At 43.9% G+C, this 21670-nt stretch overlaps 1 protein-coding gene across 7 annotated transcripts in view; it reads right to left on the bottom strand.

Moving 5' to 3' along the window:
- KMT2A (lysine methyltransferase 2A) overlaps window positions 1–13911 on the bottom strand; it is a 92649-nt gene extending 78738 nt beyond the window's left edge. For 2 of the 7 annotated variants that reach the window (XM_073021358.1, XM_073021359.1), the window contains exons 1-2: window positions 13443–13911; window positions 11261–11359 (exon numbers count right to left, since the gene is read on the bottom strand). In XM_073021358.1, the coding sequence (XP_072877459.1) occupies window positions 11261–11359; window positions 13443–13874 (531 nt within the window). In that variant the 5' untranslated portion in view covers window positions 13875–13911. The remainder of the gene's footprint in view (window positions 1–11260; window positions 11360–13442) is intronic. The other 5 variants (XM_073021361.1, XM_073021362.1, XM_073021360.1 and 2 more) reach the window with 4 other exon arrangements.
- Between the last annotated feature and the right edge of the window lie 7759 nt (window positions 13912–21670).

Genomic DNA, 21670 nt, shown 5'->3' with positions numbered 1-21670 from the left:
AGAGAAATAGGTACTACCCGTCATCCCCACTCCATGTCAACAAGAACAAGCAGCAAAGATGCTGAAAACAGCAAAGCAAATGAAACAGGTGAACTCCACCCATCCTGCTTCAGAAAAAGAGGTAGTTATAAAGTAGCTTATTTGTCTTAAAAAAAAAAAAAAAACAGCAAAATGAATGCGCTACTTCAGATAGTAAACTATTCTGATTCCTGGCAATGCCCCAAATTATTCTGCAGAATCTTTATTTAAAAAACTCAAGAAAGGTGTATTCCCAGACTCCTCAGGTTCCAAGTCTGAACTGATGTATCTACTTGCTAAAGCAGAAAAAATAAGCTCACTTAACTGATTCACTGTAGAAAATTAAGTTAAGCATCACAATCACAGGGTTTATTTTTCTGTAATAGGAAAGTACCATAAATGACCAGATTGATTTGAATAGGCTAGAAAAATTAAACAAACACCAACTTTATTTTCAGATATGGTTCTTTTTATTATAAGAAATTTTGGTCCCCCATATGACAAGTTTAAGTGGTTAACTTCATTTTGAGCTACATTCTCATTCAACTACAAACTTCTACTATAAAACTCAGTTTTTTTCTTCCATTTGTTGTTCTTATCCTGGTGCAAAAGTCATGTTACATCTTTCCTTCTGGGAAGATGGGCTGTTGAATGACCAACAGTAACGAGAGTAACACTGAGGAATCCACAACTTCCTTCCTTCTAAAGGTAAACAGGGTTATCTCTCTGTAAAGTCAGTTTGCTGAAGACGCAGTGTAAAATTAGATGACAAAAGTGAACATCCTTCTTGGCAAAATAACACCGAAGCCTCCGATTCGGCCAACACAATTTTTTTCTTGTTTTTTTTTTTTTTGGAGATGGAGTCTCACTCTGTTGCCCAGGCTGGAGTGCAGTGTCATGATCATGGCTCACTGCAGCCTCAACCCGTTGGGCTCAAGCAATCCTCCCATCACAGCTTCCCGAGTAGCTGGGACTATAAGGCACAGGCCACCATGCGTGGCTGTTTTTTTTTTTTTTTAAATTTTAAATTTTTATTTTGTAGAGATCAGGTCTCACCAAGTTGCCCAGGCTAGTCTTGAACTCTTGGCCTTAAGCAATCCTCCCACCTCAGACTCCCACAGTGCTGGTATTACACTTGTGAGCCACTGTGCCCAGCCCACCAACACAATTTTGACTTATTATTTTTTAGGAATATTCAAATATATGAGTTGGGAAATTTTGTGTTCTTAATATTTTGTAAAACCAGTTGGTCTCTTCTGGCTACCACATCATATTTGGAAGTTTGCCATCACATTCTGAGAAGCCCACATTAGGTGGCATCAACCTATTAAAAAAAAGAAAGTCCCTGGTATTTTTTATTACTCCAACACTTGAATCTCTCAAGTAGAACAAAGAATCGTAAGAGAAATCGTCTTTGCTTTTATAATCCCATTTTCTGAATTTATACAAGCAGTTTTTTTAATTTTATATCTCTTGTTTACTGAATGTACAACAAGCAATTAAAAGTTATAGGGAAAGTATGAATTGGTTCTACTTCCAATTCCCAGAGTTTCTCAAATGACATCCAACTTTATAATTAAGGAGTCAAACTGCCCTTTACTTTGCCAACAATTGCAGAATTCCTGCAACAATCCAGCTTCACCTATGAACTACAGACATTTTATGAGACTGGTTAAAAGTAGAGACTATTTATTATATGCAACTTAAAAAATACTTAAGATATATAACTAATCTTAAATCTAGTATCAGTTCACTTGAAAGAAGGAATTCATACACAATTCCAGTAGGAAATTCAAAAGTCCTAAAGCTTCAATAACCCAGTGAAGGTTTTGGAGTTAAGAGTTAGTAGGAAAACTGGCTGGTGGTAATATCAGCTCTGCCCAGACTTTTGGTAATCTACATGAATAATCCCAATTCAGGTTTTCATTCTGACTGTACAGGAAATGCTTTCTGCAACCCAACATATCTAAAAAGGTTTCATTCTGAGTGATGCAAGCCCTCTACATAGCCTCAAAAGCCAAGGGTCAGAGGCTTTTATAATACTAACATGAAGCAAACTTATATTAGTTTGGAAATGATTTATAAGCATTTGTTATAATGTATCCACAAGCAGTGACAGCCTTAACAAGAGCTATTCTGAACCGTACCTCTTTAAATGACAACTGAAAATGGACATAAAAGCTACAAATACTTATTTGTTTCCTATATTGATACCACACCTACTGTTTTCCTTGGTTTCTCTTGATGTTTAAGATTTCTCTCTTAGCTCCACTTACAAAATTTTTATTCTCCTATAAAGCCACTACAAAAACCATTACTTCATAAAAAAATTTCTCTGGAAGCTTCCTGCTGAAAAGTAATTATTGCTTCGAGGAGCTGAATAAGAATTTATTTACTGATTCACAGAAGGAAAAGGTAGCTTGAGAGGTCATTTTATACATATATAGGCAGGACTGTACTTTTAAAATATACTTCCAGAGAAGATATAAAATTATTTTGGCAACCTTTTTACCATGACTATAATGACAACCATCATTACCAATAAGTTCTTTACACAACTACCCCTTATTTCAGTTTAAACCTATTTTCTCTTATTCTGCTGTCAGTGGAGCTGGGAAACCGCTAGTTACCATTCCTAATAATGGATCCATTCATGTTTTTTGAAGAGTTATTAAGTTGCCTCTTAACCTTTCATTCTCTCAACCTTTCCTCATAGGACTGACTTCCAATCATATAATCATCTTTTGAGTCTCCTCAGAACCGTCTCCAAGGTCTCCTCATCCCTTTTAAGTTGAGGAACCTAGAAATGGAAACAACACTCAAGTAAGGGGATGATCAGTGCTAAGTATTATCTACATAAAAGATAATGCCATTCCATCAGGATACCTTAACATTGCTTTCAAAACCCAATCAGTACCTTTACAAAAATGTCCCATCATGGCTACTATGCTTTCCTTTGCCATACTTAAATTAGTATTTCTTAATGATTAGTCCAAATATTCTGTTCGTAGTCTTAAGTTCTCCTAGTTTATGTAATGTGTCCTAGCAAAGTATTCCTAAAAGCTGTATGTAGATCAGATTTTCAATTCAACAAATACTATATAAAAAGTCACCATTATAAAAAACATAAAACATAAATGATGACTTAAAAATGGCCCATGTCTTAAGGGAGTCACTATCTAATGGGACAAAGACACATTTCAAAAGTATCACAACATAAGGTATACTGGGTTAAATTCTTTAAGGGTAATGTACAAAACACAAAAAGAAAACAGGAAAGAAGTTGAGTTTCAACTAGCAGTACAATCTGTGAAAACATGGAAGAGTTAGGATCTGGGGATCTGAGTTGAACCATGGGAGATGAATAAGCCCAGGACAGGTCAAAATGGGAAAGACTTTAAGGCAAAGGAGAGGCTTTAGCAAAGGTACAAAGGCAGATAAACAGACTGTGGAGAATACCTAATAGTTCAGTAGTCCAATGTGGTTGAAGCAGTAACAACGTACATTCAGGAGACACGGTTCAAAATTTAGAAATACAGGCTAGCAAGATCATACAGAGCTGAGAATCTTAAATTTTATATTCAGTGAGAAGCCAAAGGATTTTAGGAATAAAGTGACATAATCAGATCTGTATTTAAGAAAACCATTATATTGTGTAGCACTGTGCGGGGTGAAAAGATAGGTGGGAAGACCAATGAGAAGATTACCACAATAAACTATCCAAAAGTAATGGAAATTTAAACTAGAACAGCAGGAACAGAACAGCAAGGACAGATGAAAGAAACACTACAATAATATAATGGACAAGACTCAGAAATTGATTGGATGGGAGTGGGAAGAGAAAGGACTTAAAGATAGCACAGTGTAGAGAGCAAGAATCAACTTTCAAGCAGATGTAGGTTCAGATTTAAATTCTAGCTCTGCCACTTACTAGCCATATAACTTAAAGAAAATTACTTGTCTGTGCCTCAGCTTCTGAGGTGTATTGATGGTTTCTGATGGTGTATTGAGTACATTAGCAAATCTTTTCTTTTCTTTCTTTTGAGACAGAGTCTCACCCTGTCCTCCAGGCTGGAATGCAGTGGTGTGATCTTGGCTCACTGCAACCTCTGCCTCCTGGGTTCAAGTGATTCTCGTGCCTCAGCCTCCAAGTAGCTGGGATTGCAGGTGTGCACACCACCATACCTAGCTAATTTTTGTATTTTAAGTAGAGACAGGGTTTCACCATGTTGGCCAGGCTGGTCTCAAACTCCTGACCTCAAGTGATCTGCCTGCCTCGGCCTTCCAAAGTGTTGGGATTACAGGACTGAGCCACCCCACCCAGCCTGCAAATCTTTTTTTAAAGAGAGTATGGAGTATGGCAAAACTGTACTTTTCTTTTTTTTTTGGGAGACAGAATCTTGCTCTGTTGCCCAGGCTGGAGTGCAGTGGCATAATCTTGGCTTACTGCAACCTCCACCTCCCAGGTTCAAGCGATTCTCCTGCCTCAGCCTCCCAAGTAGCTGGGAGTAGAGGTTCCGGCCACAACGCCCAGCTAATTTTTGTATTTTTAGTAGAGACAGGGTTTCACCATGTTAGCCAGGCTGGTCTCAAACTCCTGACCTCAGGCAATCCTTCCACCTTGGCCTCCCAAAGTGCTGGGATTACAGGCATGAGCCACTGCGCCCGGCCCAAAACTGTACTTTTCCTCCTTAAACACACTACTCTTAACTAGTTACTCTTAAACTCTAATCTGCTTTTGACCATTCTGCTCAAGTTCCAACCCTCAGAAATTGCAACCTACAATTCAGCATTTCTTCTATAATTAAATGGTTACTTGATTCTCCTCAAGCTGACACTTAAGAACAAATGTCACCAAGTATAGACTAATGGATCTGAACCTGGAGCCTAAGTACCCTGAAGAGCCTCAGAGCTGTTGTAAGGAACCACCAAGTGCTCTCCTCATAAAAAGATGAGGAGCACTAGTTATAGAGACAACAGGTAGCAACCCCATTATAGCTGCCTTGGCCTGATAATGAGCAACTCATGGGGGCACTGTGTTCCTTGGTATCTTAGCTGCCTATTTATACCATCTTGTTCTCTTTCTTCTTTTTTGCCTTATCTCTTAATATGTTTTAGTTGAACACTAATGTTGTTACCAACATAGGTGGCTGGCCTTCAATTTGGTTCTACCTAGCTCATAGAAGAACTTGACATTCAAACTAATATCAAGAACATTCTAAGATTATAGCACTCAAACAGGTGTATGTATGCATATATATACAGGTATAACTCAATGTAATAAAAACCAGTTATTTTGATGAAAAAAAAAAAAAGATTATAACCCTGCTTTCCTTTCAATCTCTTGGTTCTAATAATTAGGGCTTCCTATGTGCCAGGCAAAGTGCTAAATGCTTACATTACATGCATGATCTCGCTTAAGCCTCACAATAAGGCTATGAAGCATGAGTACCCCTGACTTACAAATGAAGAAACGGAGGCATGGAGAGGTCCAAAAACTTTTCTGGTTGGGTGCAGTGCCTCACATTTGTAATCCCAACACTTTGGGAGGCTGAGGTGGGGGGACCACTTGAGGCCAGGAGTTCAAGACCAACCTGGGCAACATGGTGAGACCCCCATCTCTACAACAAATAAAACAATTAGCTGAGTGTGGTGGCGCATGCCTGTAGTCCCAGCTACTTAGGAGGCTGAGACAAGAGGATTGCTTGAGACCTGGAGGTTGAGGCTGAAATGAAATGTTTGTGCCATTACACTACAGCCTAGGCAACAGAGCATACCCTGTCGCAAACAAACTGAACAAAACACAAAAAAAAAACTTTTTCAAGATGGCTGAGCTTAGATTTGAACTCAGGCAGTTTAAATCCAGAGCCCATGGTCTTAACAACTCTTAATTACTGTGCTATACTATCTCACACCAGTACAGATTAGATTATGAGATTCTCCCTTTCTTCTGTAAAGGCATTTAAATATGCACAAATAAAAAATCCTAGCCAAAGAGATTACAAAAGGATTTCCTCATTAGCTAAGCTTAAAGAGATGTTATCCACAAGGTTCTACTGCTTATAATTAAAGGCAATAATCTAGGGACAATGTTTGTGTTTGATCTAAAAAGTGGTCAATCCTCATGGATGGGCAGAGGTTGAATATGGGCAGGTGTAAATATTTCTCCAGGTGTAGGATATTTATTAGAGATAACAATTAACTTCTCCCTAGTTTTTAGAACTGAGATAGTATAAAGGAGAGCCTAAAGAAAAAACTTTTCTCTAGAAACACTTCTCACAAGTAATATCACTCTCCTAATTCAAGACAGAAAGCTACCATTACATTGATGCTGTAAAATGAGAATGAAACAATGATGCTTCAGCAAAGCATAGATAATACAAGTGGATCTCTCTAAAACAGTATGAATGTTAGAAAGATTCATAGCTTTTGTTGCTGAAAGACATCAAAACATCTATACCCAAACATTCCAACAAAACACAAAACCAGAAATGCAAGAAAATGGACAAAATACTATATATGGAAAAACTCCATCTCCTGAAATAGATGCCACTGGACAGATGCTACCCAATGGTACCTCACAGGGTACTGCTGTAGCAATAATTAAAGGTAAGATATCTGGGGAAATCCCTTCAGTCTATTTGTCAAATAGAAAAACAACTACTCATTTCAAGGGAAGGGGAATTTTCATACACTGCACAGAAAACTGCCAACTAACTCATATCTTTGTTGTTTCCTTAAAACTAAAACTCATTAGGGCAATACATTCAATTCAACATCTGAAAGTTAAACCAAGCTTGGCCTCTTAGAAGTTTTAGACTAATCCTTCAAGGGGATTTATATCATCCACAACAATTACAAATCACATAACAAAATTCTTCTTTCAAATGTCTTAAGTCTTTAGAAGCAAATGTCTGGCAGCAGCTACAGTCTCATGGTTGGCTTCCCCTGGTGTGTAACCTGACAAGGTAAAAAACTCACTGAAATATTTAACAGTGGTGGTATGCATTTCTTTGGATAGGTCAAGAAAAGCAGTTCATCATTTTAAAAACATAAAGAACCATTTTATGGGAAATCATTCCCTCAGTCCAAGTGTCTCTGTATTTCCTCGGGGCTTTCTCAGAGACTTTATTGAGGGGGAAAATGAAAAGGCTAACAAAAGGACCCCTTTTTTCTCCCTATTCCCAGCATAATCTACCTCAGCCACAGGGCCAGTAGCATCCACACTGTCATAAATGCCAGCAATTAGAGAATTAGGCCATAAAACCACCCACTCAGGTATAAGAGTGCAGGCCTCCAGCTTTATTTAATGCATGCCATAAAAGATCCTGTACTTCCTTCTTCCAGGCCTTCTTCAACAACCAATGAAATGACAATAACAACAAAAATAGCCCTTTGTCTGTGTAACCTCATACTGATGTGATCAATGAAGCCATCTGGGTCCAGGTAAAGGATTTAAGATTCCTTTTTCTTAATAAAAGGTAGCATTTTCTCTAGCATGCCACATGTAGATCTAGTAAAGAACATACTGTATTTTGAATACGAAGGTCCTGGAAACTAAAGTCAAACTACTTTTTCCAGAAAAGCTATTTTATCTTATTCTGAAAATACTCTAGAAGCCTAGACAATTCCTGAACTTCTCAAGAAATACTGGAGCCTACAAGGGTATTCTTAATTAACTCAATAATTTCCAGAACCTCCTAAAGTCTTTCTAATCAAAAGTTAATTCAGATCTCAAAGCTAACTTTAATTCAGTCTGTGTCTCAAAGCTGATACAATCTAGGAGCAATCAATAATTTCATCTGATTGTCTTGTTTTCAACAACCTCGGAGTCCACAAAAATCACAAGTCTGAGATTTACTCCATGACAATATTTTACTCATCAAGCTTCATAAACCAGTCTAGATAAGATCCAAGGAAATACTTTGTATCAGTGAACTCTGTGGCATCCTCTTTCCTACTAGTGCCTACAGGGTTAAGAATCTGATTAAAATGTAGGTATGTCATGCCAGACTCATTAGTAATTTAACCTTTCTTAATCCCTGAAAATAACATATGCAAACAAAGGAAGGTCCCATCCCAGCAATCCTTGAATAAATTCCTCCCAAAGTAGTGATAGTCACAAAGCTTCCCCCTTCTCAAAGGTCTATGCCATTGGGCTCTCCACCTTGGCAGAGGAAGAATGGAAAGAGACAAGATATTCACAAAAGGCCCGATTGAAGGCCTTCAGTTAAGTGCTAGAAGGAAGCTGAAGTTCTGTGCCAACACTAGTGGAATGTGGGCAGGCACAAAGAGATCTTAATTAGGAGACCTACAATTAAAACACAGCGAGTTTCCAAAAGAGAGAGGCACTGCAGTCTGTTATGCCTCTGAGCAAGCAAAGCACTGTTGCCACCCCCTCTAGCCACAGGGTAAGGGAGGCAATTGGTATAGAGTCTGCACAGCTGCCCTATGGAAGGACAGCTCCAAGGTGAACAAAGAAATGAGAAGTCAAGATGGGAATAGTTTCTCTCAACTTCCAATAAGAATAGATCACTGTTGTGTGAATGATGATTTCCTCCAGGAGTATGTGCCTTAAGATAATTAAATGGAAGTGAAAGATGGGGACATGTCCTCTGGTTTTCAGTCACAGAGGAAGAAAAGTTCTAAAGACTGAATTTCTAATGCTCAGTATAAACCATTTCAGAACATATTAATAACTACTTCCTATGAAGTAGGTACTATCACTTAAGTTTATAAATACATTGATGTATTGGATTTTTCTTTTCATTCAAAATTCACACACCTAAAGGAATATACCACCTAGACTGAAAATAACTTCTCTTTTGGATAGTCTGGCATTCACAACAATGAAAACACATTTAGCCAAACAAAAGGGCCTCTAAACACCAGATAATGCCTGGGATTCTGTAGGTTCTCAGAACTATGTGTAAAAACTTTATCCTCATTTTTCTTATAAATGAAACTGGTCAACTTCACCAAAGTCCTTATGTTTTTTTCACACAATGAAAAATTTCCAAGTTGAAAATTTCTCCTCCTAATAATAATGCCAGTTATACGGGCAAAGGTATGATCTGATATTAAAAATTACCAAACAGAATCCCAGCTACTCAGGAGGCTGAGGCAGGAGGATCAGGAGTTCAGGACACACCTGGGCAACATAGTGAGACCCTGACTCAAAAAAAAACAAAAATTACCAAATTGTCTCACTTGACTCTGACTCTTAAAATGAACTCAGAATAAGAAATTCTGATCTGACCCAAAATTTAACACAATAGAAAGGAATCATAATACTGACACAGAACAGATTCATGAGCTATTTAGTCCAAACTTTTCATTTTACAGATCAGAAATTTAAGGTTAAAAGTGAATTTGCCCAGGGTCTCGTAACTGTTCAGTAACAGAGATGAGAGCCCACATCCACCAACTTCTACTCAGAGGCTTAGTGCACTCCACTGTACTTGTGTTCCCTCCTTCATTTACCTTCTGCCAATCTTAGGATTAGCTGTGAAGGCAATGAAGGAGCAGCTCCCACTCTTGGTACATACATGATCAGTAAACATCAAAAAAAAAAAAAAAAAAAAAATCACAAACACTCTCCTACTACCTTTCAGCTGCAGGAGTACTATCTTTTCAGGTCCAATCCAAAAGCCTGTCTCAGTCCACATGAACTAAACTGCAATTTCAAGTGAAAACAAATACACACCAATGCTGTAACTCAGTTTCAATTTGTATCTAATTAAAGTTTGTTATGTTATGAACAGGATGGAAATTTTGCTTTTAATATTTTGTAAAGTAGTAAGGAAGGTAACCAGATTATGACATTAATAAACAAAGACTAGTTACTGATAAATATACTGTTTCAGGAGTTTATTATTACAACAGCCTAACTTCCAGTCAACAGAAAGGGTGCTGCTGTACTATGTTTATTTAGATGGCAAAGTACAGTAATATGAACATTACCTGAGACAATCCTTAGAAAAATGGGATACTGACACTACAGAGGGAAGGAGAAAGACAAAAAATGGACCTCTGATTTCTTACAGTGCTCAATAAAACAAAACCTCAATTCTACTTCCTAATTGTCATACAAAGGAAGTCAGGAATCGGCAGCAGTGAAGGACAAGTCTCCTATGGCTGAGGGAGTTCAAACAACAAAGTCATCTGGAAGTTCTGTTACCTAGTTTTAGAAGTATTAACATAGGTGTTGTTAGTGGCAAGTTATAGTCATTATTCACTGAAGGCGAACCAGAGTTTAAAGAGGTTAGAATCATTTTGGATCATATAACCATTTCTTCATGAATTCAGATAAGACTTGATATAGAGCCATGAGTGAGTTCTGAGAAGCAATCTTTATAATTCCATGTCAGCCCAGGGTGAACCTAAACTTCCTTTTTGGAACTTTATCATTGATTAGTAAGGCTATGTTAAAAAAATATATATATATATATGCACTTGGCTTCTACAATGAAAACTTCAGGTCAGAGGTTTACCGCTACTCAATGCATATCATCAACTCACTGGATTGCCTCAAACACCACATAAAAAGCTTACCCATGGAACAGAGCTCATTCAAGTCCAAGTCAGAAAAAATACTGAAGTTTAATGTAAGGAGTCAACTACTCTTCTCATAACGAAGCAGCAACTACTGTTCAGGAAAAAGTTTTAAAGACAAAAACCCCTTATAAATATGATCCTATTTGAAATAACTGCAATTCCTTGACAAGCTTTACACTATATACTAGTGTTAAGCAAAATAAAACACTAGTTTACAATTATCTCATAATGCCAGTAGGTAAGAAAACGTTTAGCCCCTGATTAAAACTTTAAAAGTGATTTGTCAAAGACCAACAGATAAAATATTCTGGTGCCCAGACATTAGGTCCCTGAATCCAGGTGGCTCTCTTTCTAACCAGTCTCTTGAAAAACTATGATTGGAAGCTGTCAGCATAAAACTTTGCTTTTGAATATGTGATAACATTTGGAATGTGAATGTTTGGTCCTTCAATACAAAATAAATAAGCATACTGAACAAGAAGAAAATGCTTCTCAGGATCCCCTTAAAATGGACTAACTTCTCCTAATAGAGACTTTATTAAACTCAAATATACACGGCGCTAAAATGCTACATATAACCAGGCAAGTCTCAATTTTGAAAATAAGCAGGTAAATGAAATGTCAGTTTTGATTTTTTTTTTTTTTTTTTGCTGCTGTATCTTTTAAAAAAGCAAAATCAACTCACATTTAAGCACCAACTCCATGCAAGTAACCTGAACGGTTCAGTCTTTTTGTCATGTATGTGGCCTTTGGTTCTCCAACTACATGGGATCTGTGTTGTTAGCTTAAAAAATACAGAATTGGCCTTTCAAAAAAAAATAATAATCTACAGCAACCAATAAATAGTCTCAAACAACCCTGCTGACTGCAGCTGCCTTCTGAAGGCTGGGAAAAGGAGGTGGAGATAGCGCAGAGAGAGGCAGGGAAAGGGGACGCTGCAGCTAGCTACATAGCAAGGAACACGCCCCCATCATGTCCTCCTTGCTCTGTCAGAAGGCGGGTTGTTGTCAGTCTCCTGATCAGGCTGCCTTAGAAACGATTAAAAAAAAGGAGGCAGGAAGACTAACAACCAAAAAATGCCAGCTCCTCGAAAGGAGGGGCCGGGGTCCTTGGGATCTCCTCCCTCCCCTTCTTCCCAGGATCTTTCCGTAAATCTAAAGGGGTGCGGGGCACAATAGGGGACAAGGGGTTTGCCCAGGATATTTTGTGTGCACCAACGGCAGAGCACGCAGGAAACGGCTGGTTGTTATCTTTCCCTTTCTGTTTCAATCAAGAGCACTCCAGAGCAGCAACCCCCTACCCCCCTTCGCTTCAGCCCCTAGCAGCTGCTCTTCCTCCTCCTAGCATCCCCCATGCCATTCTCCCCCCTCTACAATTCAAACTCCCCCCTCCTGCATCCAATGGAAAACAAATGCGCAACGCCACTGGCTGAACCTGAACTCAACTTCCCTTCCCTGGGCAACTTTCCTTTTTGCTAAAGGGGGCTGAAAAGTGTTTATAGAAGCAACTCCGTTATTGCCCCAGTACTAATGGGGAAGGGGCAACGCTCTAACCCTTCATCCACCTTGGGTCTCCTTATAAGAATCAGAGAGAACCCCAAGTCATTTCTAAGGAATAACTTTGCTTCACAGTCCTCCTCTTTCTCCCATCCCAAAGCAACCACCGCCACCACACTAAAGTATAACTGTCCCTTATCTACTCTCCTCACCCCAACCTGGCTTCCCCCACCCCTTCCAAGCCCCAGGATTGGCCTAGGAAAAGGTGGATCAATAATGAAATGACGAGAAGGGCGGGAGGGAGCTCGGGTTGGAGACTGCGTGCTCTCAGGCGCAGTGGGTGGGGTAGGAGAGCAGCTGCTTCCCCTGGGAGGATGCTGCCCCAGTCCCCCCACAAACACCTCCCCTCACAGGGGCCCCCTTCCCCAGAGCTGGAGGGAAAGCCTGCCTCCTCTCCAGGGGGAGTGGTGGAAAGCTGCTCTTCTCTAAGCCTAAGGGACAGTGGACTATTTTCCCCTCCAAGATGCCACTAATCCTTCATTCTAAAGGAGGGAAAGGGTGGAGTGAAGGTAGAGTAATTCCCGGCTACCAATAGGCTGGAAACTGTAGCCCTGTAAGACGAGGTGGGGGGGCGGGGGGAAGAGACTGCTATATGAGGAATCACCGTTATCTTCAGAGGGAAAGGAGGTGAGACCAGGAAAGGTGCAGAGGAGAGATTTTCCCCGGTGGGGTAGGGAGGAATGGGGGAGGATCTGTCTGCTTGGGGTGGGGGTAGAGGGTGGAGGTGAACGAAGGGGGAGTGGCTGGCAGTATAGGGACCTGGCCTGGGGACGGGGCGAGGGTTCATCGGGTTTTCGAAAGCAAGGTGCTGCAAGGGACATCGATCCCCAAGGGCTAGGAGAACGTGGTCCTGGATGAGGCCATCACCCGAGAGATGCCCGAGAGGAAAACTGCCCTAGGAGTAACACATCTGCCCAGAGAGGGAGGCGGGGATGTGGCGGGATCAGGTCTCTAGGAGGGAGGGAGGGAGGAATCTTGCTCGGATGAGGTAATCTGTGAAAGGGAGGAGGGGTTCAGTCCCGGGATGGGAAACCCCGGCGAGGGGGTCTGTGCCAAGGGATTTGGGGAAGGGTCAGGGGGAGGAGAGCGGGGGGCAAACGCCCTCAGCCAGATGGGCCCAAAGCCCAGGGTGGGGGCGCCTGGGGGTCTGCAGCCCTGCATGGGGGTCCCAAGATGGGAGAGCCATTCGCCCCGGGTGAGGGACCCCGAGATGGTCCCAGAATTGGGATGCTCCTCAATCCCGGATGGGGGAGGGGAGGGGGCTCCGCAGAGGGTCGAGACCCCGGACCTGGGGGTTCCTCGCCCCCTTACCTCTCCGCTGCCGCCTCCCCCGCCGCTCTCCCCAAACACGGCCCGGAACCGGCGCAGGTTGGTGCCGATGGCGGCCGAGACCTGCAGCGCCGCGTCGAAGCCCGGGCCCACCCGGAGCAGGGCCGGCCCTGAAGAGGCTGAGGACGATGACGAAGACGAAGACGAGGCGGACGACGAAGAGGCTGCTGAGGCGGCGGCCGCTCCCCCTGGAACCCCAGCCCCGCTGCTTCCCGCCGCCGCCGCCGCGGCCGCCACAGCCGGGGGGGAGGGGGGCGCCCCGGGGCCGCCACCGCCGACCGGGGGCCCGGGGGGAAGCAGCAGGGCCGGGACGCGTTGCCGCGGGGCGCCCCCTAGGCCCCGGCGCCCCCCGCCGCCGCCGCCCCCGGTGGTCCCGGGTCGGGCGGGGAAGCGCCACCGACAGCTGTGCGCCATGTTCGCCCCGTGAAGTGAAGCAGCGAGAGGGAGAGGCGACAACACAGGGGGGCGGGGAGGCGGAGGGGGGGGCACGGGGCCCCGGAACCTGCCTAACCCGCTCGACGCTGCCTGGCCGCCTGCACTCTACAGGCCGCTATGCAGAGCGCCGGGCCGCGCCCGCCAGCCCCGCAATCTGTATAGCGGCCACGGGCCTCTGCCTCTGACGCCTGGGCGCTGCAACTCCATCCCGAGGCCCGGGCCGCCCCCTCCTGCCCGCCCGTCGGCCCCGCAACCTGGATAACTGCATGCCCCGCCCTCCGGGAGAGGCATTGCTCGGGAAAAGGAGGGGGGAAGGAAGCCCGGGAGCCCGGAGCAGAGCGCGGGTTCCGGAGAGAGGGGGAGGGGGCGAGGGCTACGCGGAGATGGAGGCGGAGGGAGCCGGGCCGCCTGCAGCCTTGAGCACTGAGAGGCCGATTACACACGTTCCCGGGACGCGCTGGGAATCGAACCGCCCGGGAGAGCAGCTTCCAGTATAACGCGGCGGCTGGGTCGGGGAGCAGTGAGCCTTCTCCTCCGCCCCAGGGCACGGATACAAGATGGGTTAGCCCGAATTGAACGCTTCTAGAATAAAAGAGCCCTTATTGTACTACATGCAAAACAGAAGCACTGCCCAGTTTACTATATGCAAAACAGAAAGGCCCTCAATGAACGCACTTTAAAAAATAAAAAAGGAGCCCCTCCCATTTTCATGCTGGAGCTCTCTCCAAAATGCACACACGAGTGGCAGGTCTCCTGCCACCTCCTCGCTCTACTGTGCACTCGTCTGGCTTTTGTGCCCTTCTGCAGGGAGTTGGGTTGTGTTTCTCCAGCCCGGGCACTGAGGCCACGGCGTGCTCCGCTAACGACGCGGTGTTACAACGAAGCTGAAGCTGGGTGGCTAACGGGGCCTGGAGGGAAGAGGCGGGCAAAAGCGCCCCCGCCCCTTCTTCCTCCGGTCTCTGCCTGCCGCTGCATGCAAAGCAGACCCTAATGTATGCACGCAGAGGGAGGGGGGCTCGCGAGCACGTTTCTGATTAAGAGAGGGGGAGGAGGAGAGCGTTGGGCATTATGATACACTGGGTGGAAGGGGCCCGCCGGCGGCGAGCTCTGTGCGCGGGGTTAGTAAGCTGAGGGGGGAGGGGGAAAGAAGGAGGCGAGTTAGGGAGGGGAATGAATATCCACCGGGTTTACTTTATTGCGGGAAAGAGGGGAGGGCGCCTCGAGTATAGCGTTAGAAGCCTGCAAGGCTGGGAAAGCCGAGAGGGTAGGGAGGGGTTTGTGTCGGGGGAACTTGCGTTGGTTGAAGCTGGGGGATCGATACACAGCCTGCAGGCCCCGGGGCAGCCTCCATCCCCCCAGCCGAGGTGGAGTTCGCTGGAAGGTCACGCAGCCTTCCTGGACTCCCGCACCGGTACAGCGCGCTGCATGTAATATTACAGCCTGGGGCGGCGAATTTGGGAAGGAGGGAGAGGGTCGTGGCGAGCAGGTTGCACTCAGCTCTGGCCCTCCGGAGGGTGCACTGCACGCCTCCAGAGAAGGTCCACAGCCTCCTGGTGCTGAAAACCTACGTCCCTCCACTGGCGAAACATTTGTGCAGAGCGGACGATGGGATGGGGGCTGGGGGGGAGCAGTGAAAGGGAGGAGACACAGGCAAGCCCCAACTCCCCCAACTCGTCCCGAATCGATCTTCGTTCCAACCGCGCAGGATGGGGCCCAGATGGTTTGCAAAGCGCACACTCACACAACGCATACACAGAACAAGATTCCGTTGTTACAGCGCGTGGTTTACTAGATGCTAAAAGGGTGGGAGTAGCAGGAGGGTCTTAAACGGCAGCCCCAAGGCTCTGCTAAGGACAGAGACACCCCATTGTGGACGGTTTCTCCATTGCAATATATTTAGCGTTGGGCGCTGGGTTTTTTGCTTCAGTGTAACTGCTCTGATCAGTTACAGATTGGCGACCACGTGTATTCCCTCAAGCATCCTGATTTGTTCTCTCTCTCTCTCTTATTTTTCTTTTGTATTTACCGCCCCCCCTTCTTTAATATGCATAACGGTCTGCAGAGGTAATAGGCAGGGGACTGAATGACAGGCTTTATATAACTGTGTCAACAGATTTCTTCCCGCCTTCTACCCTTGAGAAAACATGAACCGGGTGGGTTCTGAGTAACCTCACTTCAAGCAGTCTTCATTTAACACAGGTGGGAGGTCTGCAGGTTGGAAGGCAGCAGAAAGAAGGAAGAATGTCTTCGAATATTGTTTGGAGTCTCCAGATTCAAGCCTCTGAGCAGAAAAATTCCTTGAGAAATCATATAGTTTGACTCTTTGCCACTAGACTAGTCCAAAAGGAGCCAGAGCAAGTCAGAATTTTGTTTATTGTTGGAGATTTTAGGGCAAAAATATTAATAATAACATTTTGAGTGCTTTCTGTGAGCCTAAGTACTTTATGTGCATTCAATTCTCTCCAATCCTATGAGATAAATTTGATTTTACATATGGGGAAACTGAGACTTAGAATAATGTCTAAAGTCACACAGCTAGTAAGTAGAAGTGCTAAAACTCATTGGGGTCTGACACCAAATATCCGTTAACCATCCTGTTGATCATAAAAAGACATTCTATGCCTTACACATTAGGTACCTTAAACTCCATGTGCTTTACTTATTTTTTATTTTAATTTTTCATTCAACATATTTTTATTGAATATCTAATACATTCATATGGTTAAAAATTTAAGGCCGCGCATGGTGGCTCACGCCTGTAATCCCAGTACTTTGAGAGGCCGGCCTGGGCGGATCCCCTGAGGTCAGGAGTTCAAGACCAGCCTAGCCAACATAGTGAAACCCCCATCTCGACTAAAAATACAAAAGTTAGTGATGTGGTGGCGGGCCCCTGTAATCAGTTACTTGGGAGGCTGAGGCAGGGGAATCACTTGAACCCGGGAGGCAGAGGTTGCAGTGAGCCGACATTGCACCACTGCACTCCAGCCTGGGCAACAGAGTGAGACTCCGTCTCTAAAACAACAACAACAACAAAAATTAAAGGAGGCCGGGCACGGTGGCTCATGCCTGTAATTCCAGTACTTTGGGAGGCCAAAGCGGGTGGATCATGAGGTCAGGAGTTTGAAACCAGTCTGGCTAACATGGTGAAACCCAATCTCTATGAAAAATACAAAAATTAGCCGGGTGTGGTGGCAGGCACCTGTAATCCCAGCTACTTGGGAGGTTGAAGCAGGAGAATCGCTTGAACCTGGGAGGCAGAGGTTGCAGGGAGCTTAGATCCCACCAGTGCATTCCAACCTGGGCAACAGAGCAAAACTCCATCTCAAAAAAAAATTAAAGGAATTAAAGTCATTAAAGTCCTCACTTTATTTTTGTTCTGAACTATCCTCTCCCCAACCCCAGTAATATTACTTACCCTTCAGTAGGGGTTACTGTTATCAGTCTATTGTATATTCTTCCAGACATAGTCTATGCCTACAAAAGCATACACATATAGAAGTTTTTCCATGAATAAAAGCATATCAAACCCATTTCCTGAATATTGCTTATTTCACTTACATCTTGGAAATCATTACTATCAGTAGACAGTTTCCTCATTATTAGGGCTGTATGGAATAGAAATAGAGCTTACTTTAATCAGTTCTCTATCAGTGGGCACTTGTTTCCAATCTGTTGTATGTATTTCAAACAATGCTGCAGTGCATAACCTTTAATATACGTCATTTTGCAAATGTTCAAATGTATCTGTAGTATAGATTTCTAGAAGAGCAGATGCTGAGTATGTACATTTATAGTTTTAATAGATAGTGTCAAGTTGTCCCCAGTAGAAGTTATGCTAATTCATACTCCCACCAGCAATGTTCAAGAGTGCCTTTTGGCCTAGTGCAGTGGCTCATAACTGTAATTCCAACACTTTTGGGAGGCAGAGGTGGGCAAATCACCTGAGGGCAGGGGTTTGAGACCAGCCTGGCCAACAGGGCAAAACTCCGTCTCTACTAAAAATAGAAAAATTAGCCTGGCGTGGTGGCGCACACCTGTAGTCCTAGCTACTCGGGAGGCTGAGGCACCAGAATCGCTTGAACCAGGGAGGTAGAGGTTGCAATAAGCCAAAATCACCCCATTGCACTCCAACCTGGAAGACAGAGCGAGAGTGTCTCAAAAAAAAAAAAAAAAAAAAAAAAAGAAGAAGAGGATAAAAGTGCCTTGGGAGGCTGAGATGGGAGAATCTCGAGCTCAGAGACCAACCTGGGAAACGTGGGGAAACTGTCTTTACAAGAAAATACAAAGATTAGCTGGGCGTGGTGGAAGGAAGAGGTGGGAGGATCGCTTGAGCCCAGGAGTTCAACAGCAGCCTGGGAAACACAGTGAGACCTTGTTTCCATGAAAAATAAATGAAAAAGTTAGCTGGGCGTGGTGGCATGTGCCTGTAATCCCAGCTACTAGTAGAGCTGAGGTGGAGGATCCCTTGAATCCAGGAGGTTGAGGCTGCAGTGAGCTGAGATCAGGCCGCTGCACTCTAGCCTGGGCAAGAGAGTGAGATGAGACCTTGTCTCAGAAAAAGAAAAAAAAAAATTAATTCATTAATAAAATAAAATAAGTAAATAATAAAGTGCTCCTTTCTCCACGGTGTTCCAAAAAGGGTTTTTAAAACTTTTTTTGATCTTTGTCAACCTAATGCACACATTTTAAATTTTTTCTAAGTGACAGAAGGAAACTTTTAAGAAGGGAAACCCAAATTTTGCCAATTTCTGCAAACTAATTAATTACTTCTGGTTTAAGGGGACTTCTAGATATTTATTCCCTTTCCCCCTCATCTGGAAAGATTTATCTTGAGAACCAATATTGTGATAGAATTAACATCAGCTCAGAGTCACAAATCTGGGCTTGATTTGCATGTCCAATAATGTTAGCTATACGATCTTGAACCAGGCACCCAGCCTCAGTCTTAGTTTCCTAATCTGCAAAAATAAAGATATTAATTACAGCTTCACAAGATTATCATTGAAGATTGAATGAGTAAATAAAGTGTCTTCTCTCTAATTCAGACAGAAACATTTTCTCCCCAGGGATTTCCTTAACCATTGGTACAGCTACCCCTCTGAAATTAGCAATTTTTTCTCCAAAGGGCCCCCAAGTGAACACATTGCATCAGTAGTCCCAAAGGCCTCCAACAAAGAACAGTGGCTGAGTTATTTAAGCTTGTCCAAAGGAAGGCTTGATCATCACTGAGCAGAGAACTGTTCAGAATGCTCAGGTGCTGCTTTTTTTCTGGGGAAAGAAGGGTACAGTCCATTACTCTTCCACAAAAGCACTCTTCTAATTAAGGAAGCAATGGCTGCATTTTGCTCTGAATCCGTGAATTTCCATTTCTGAGCTTTAAAAAAATATTATATATATTGGCTGCGCGTGGTGGCTTACACCTGTAATCCCAGCACTTTGGGAGGCTGAGGTGGGCGGATGACCTGAGGTCGGGAGTTCGAGACCAGCCTGGCCAACATGGAGAAACCCTGTCTCTACTAAAAATACAAAATTAGCCAGGCATGGTGGCGCATGCCTGTAATTCCAGCTTCTTGGGAGGCTGAAGCAGGAGTATTGCTTGAACCTGGGAGGCGGAGGTTGTGGTGAGTTGAGATTCGTCATTGCACTCCAGCCTGGGCAACAAAAGCAAAACTTCGTCTCAAAAAAAAAAAAAAAAAAATTATATATAGCTATTCCTATGACTAAAAGGACTTTTTTGTTTGTTTGAGACAGAGTCTCACTCTCGTCCAGGTTGGGGTGCAGTGGTGCAAACTCGGCTCACTGCAACCTCTGCCCCTGAGCTCAAGCGATTCTCCTGCCTCAGCCTCCTGAGTAGCTGGGATTACAGGCACCTACCACGACACCTGCCTAATTTTTGTACTTTTTTTTTTTTTTTTGAGACAGAGTCTCGCTGTGTCATCCAGGCTGGAGTGCAGTGGCGTGATCTTGGCTTACTGCAACCTCCGCCTCACGGGCTCAAGGAATTCTCCTGCCTCAGCCTCCCTAGTAGCTGGGATTACAGGTGTGCATCAGCACGCCCAGCTAACCTTTGTATTTTTAGTAGAGACAGGGTTTCACCATGTTGGCCAGGCTGGTCTTGAACTCCTGACCTCAAGTGATCCGTCCACCTCGGCCTCCCAAAATGCTGGGATTACAGGTATGAGCCACTGCACCCAGCCTTAATTTTTGTACTTTTAGTAGAGACAGGGTTTCACCACCTTGGCCAGGCTGGTTTCAAACTCCTGACCTTAAGTGTGGGAGAGGAGTTCGGCCTCGGCTTCCAAAGTGCTGGGATTATAGGCATGAGCCCCCGTGCCCAGCCTAAAAGGATTTTAAATACAACCCTAGCATAGACATCTGGCTTTCTGTAAAGAGGTCAGGAGTTCGAGACCAGCCTGGCCAACATGACAAAACCCCATCTTTACTAAAAATACAAAAATTAGCCAGGCATGGTGGGGAACACTTGTAGTCCCAGCTACTCGGGAGGCCCAGGCAGGAGCATCGCTTGAAACTGAGAGGCGGAGGTTGCAGTGAGCTGAGATTGCACCACTGCACTCTAGCCTTGGCGACAGAGCGAGACTCCATTAAGAAAAAAAAGAAAAAAGAATTCAGTAGAGTTCTGCACAAAGGCAAAGGCTAGACGCTTCTCGGACCATGAGCTCTCTGAGGACAGGAAACAGCGTATTACTTATCGTTGTATCCCCTGTGCCGAAGAGTGTCTATACCAGCCCAATTAATGTTTGCAAAATAAATGACTCTTCCCAGATGCACTCTTGGACCTTGGGATTTATACGGAAAGGGTCATGTTCTGTCAGGATTTTGGCAGTCACATGTCATGTCCTGGGCTGTTTGGAGGGTGTGTGTGTGTGTGTGTGTGTGTGTGTGTTTTAAAGAAACATTTTATTTAAAATCACTTAAGCAGTTCCCATTTGAAATTGTACCAATGACAAAAGTTCATATTTTCAAAGAGAGACAAATTACAGGAGTAATTATTATTTGATTATGATTGTTTCATCTCGTAGAAGCTTGAAGGAAATGTTACACTAAAGCATTTTCTTTCCCTCTCTTCCTGATTACTCCAAACTTTACTCTCATAGTAGTCGTCTGATCAGTGTCCTTACTTTCAACCTTTGCCTTTGTACTTTCTGATTTTCTTTTGTCCTTTTATTTATTCAACAAGTATTTGTTGAGCACCTACTCTGTACCAGGTACTATGTTAGAACTGGAGATACAAAGGTGCTACGTCATAAAACTTTCACAGAAGCAGGAAAAGGCATGAGTTTTTTTGAGAAACAAAGTGTATTTCGGTATTATTTAAACATAAGATATGTGGCTGGGCATGGTGGCTCATGCCTGTAATCCCAGCACTTTAGGAGGCTGAGGTGGGCAGATCACTTGAGGCTAGAGTTCAAGACCAGCCTGGCCAAAATGGTGAAACCAATCTCCACTAAAAATACAAAAATTAGCTGAGTGTGGTGGTGCACGCCTGTAATCCCAGTTCCAAGACAATCGCTTGAACCTGGAGGGCAGAGGTTGCAGTTAGCTGAGATTGAGATTCTGCCTCAACAACAAAAAAGATATATGTAGGTGACTGGGCAGGTGGCTCATGCCTGTAATCCCAGCACTTTGAGAGACTGAGTCAGGCAGGTCGCTTGAGCCCGGGAGTTCAAAACCAGCCTGAGAAACATAGTGAAACCTTGTTTCTACAAAAAATAAATGAAGAAATTAGATGGGTATGGTGGTATGTGCCTCTAGTC

Source organism: Chlorocebus sabaeus, chromosome 1, assembly GCF_047675955.1.
Source record: "Chlorocebus sabaeus isolate Y175 chromosome 1, mChlSab1.0.hap1, whole genome shotgun sequence".
Classification (NCBI taxonomy): Eukaryota; Metazoa; Chordata; class Mammalia; order Primates; family Cercopithecidae; genus Chlorocebus; species Chlorocebus sabaeus.
This window is presented reverse-complemented; position numbering and strand designations above follow the sequence as displayed.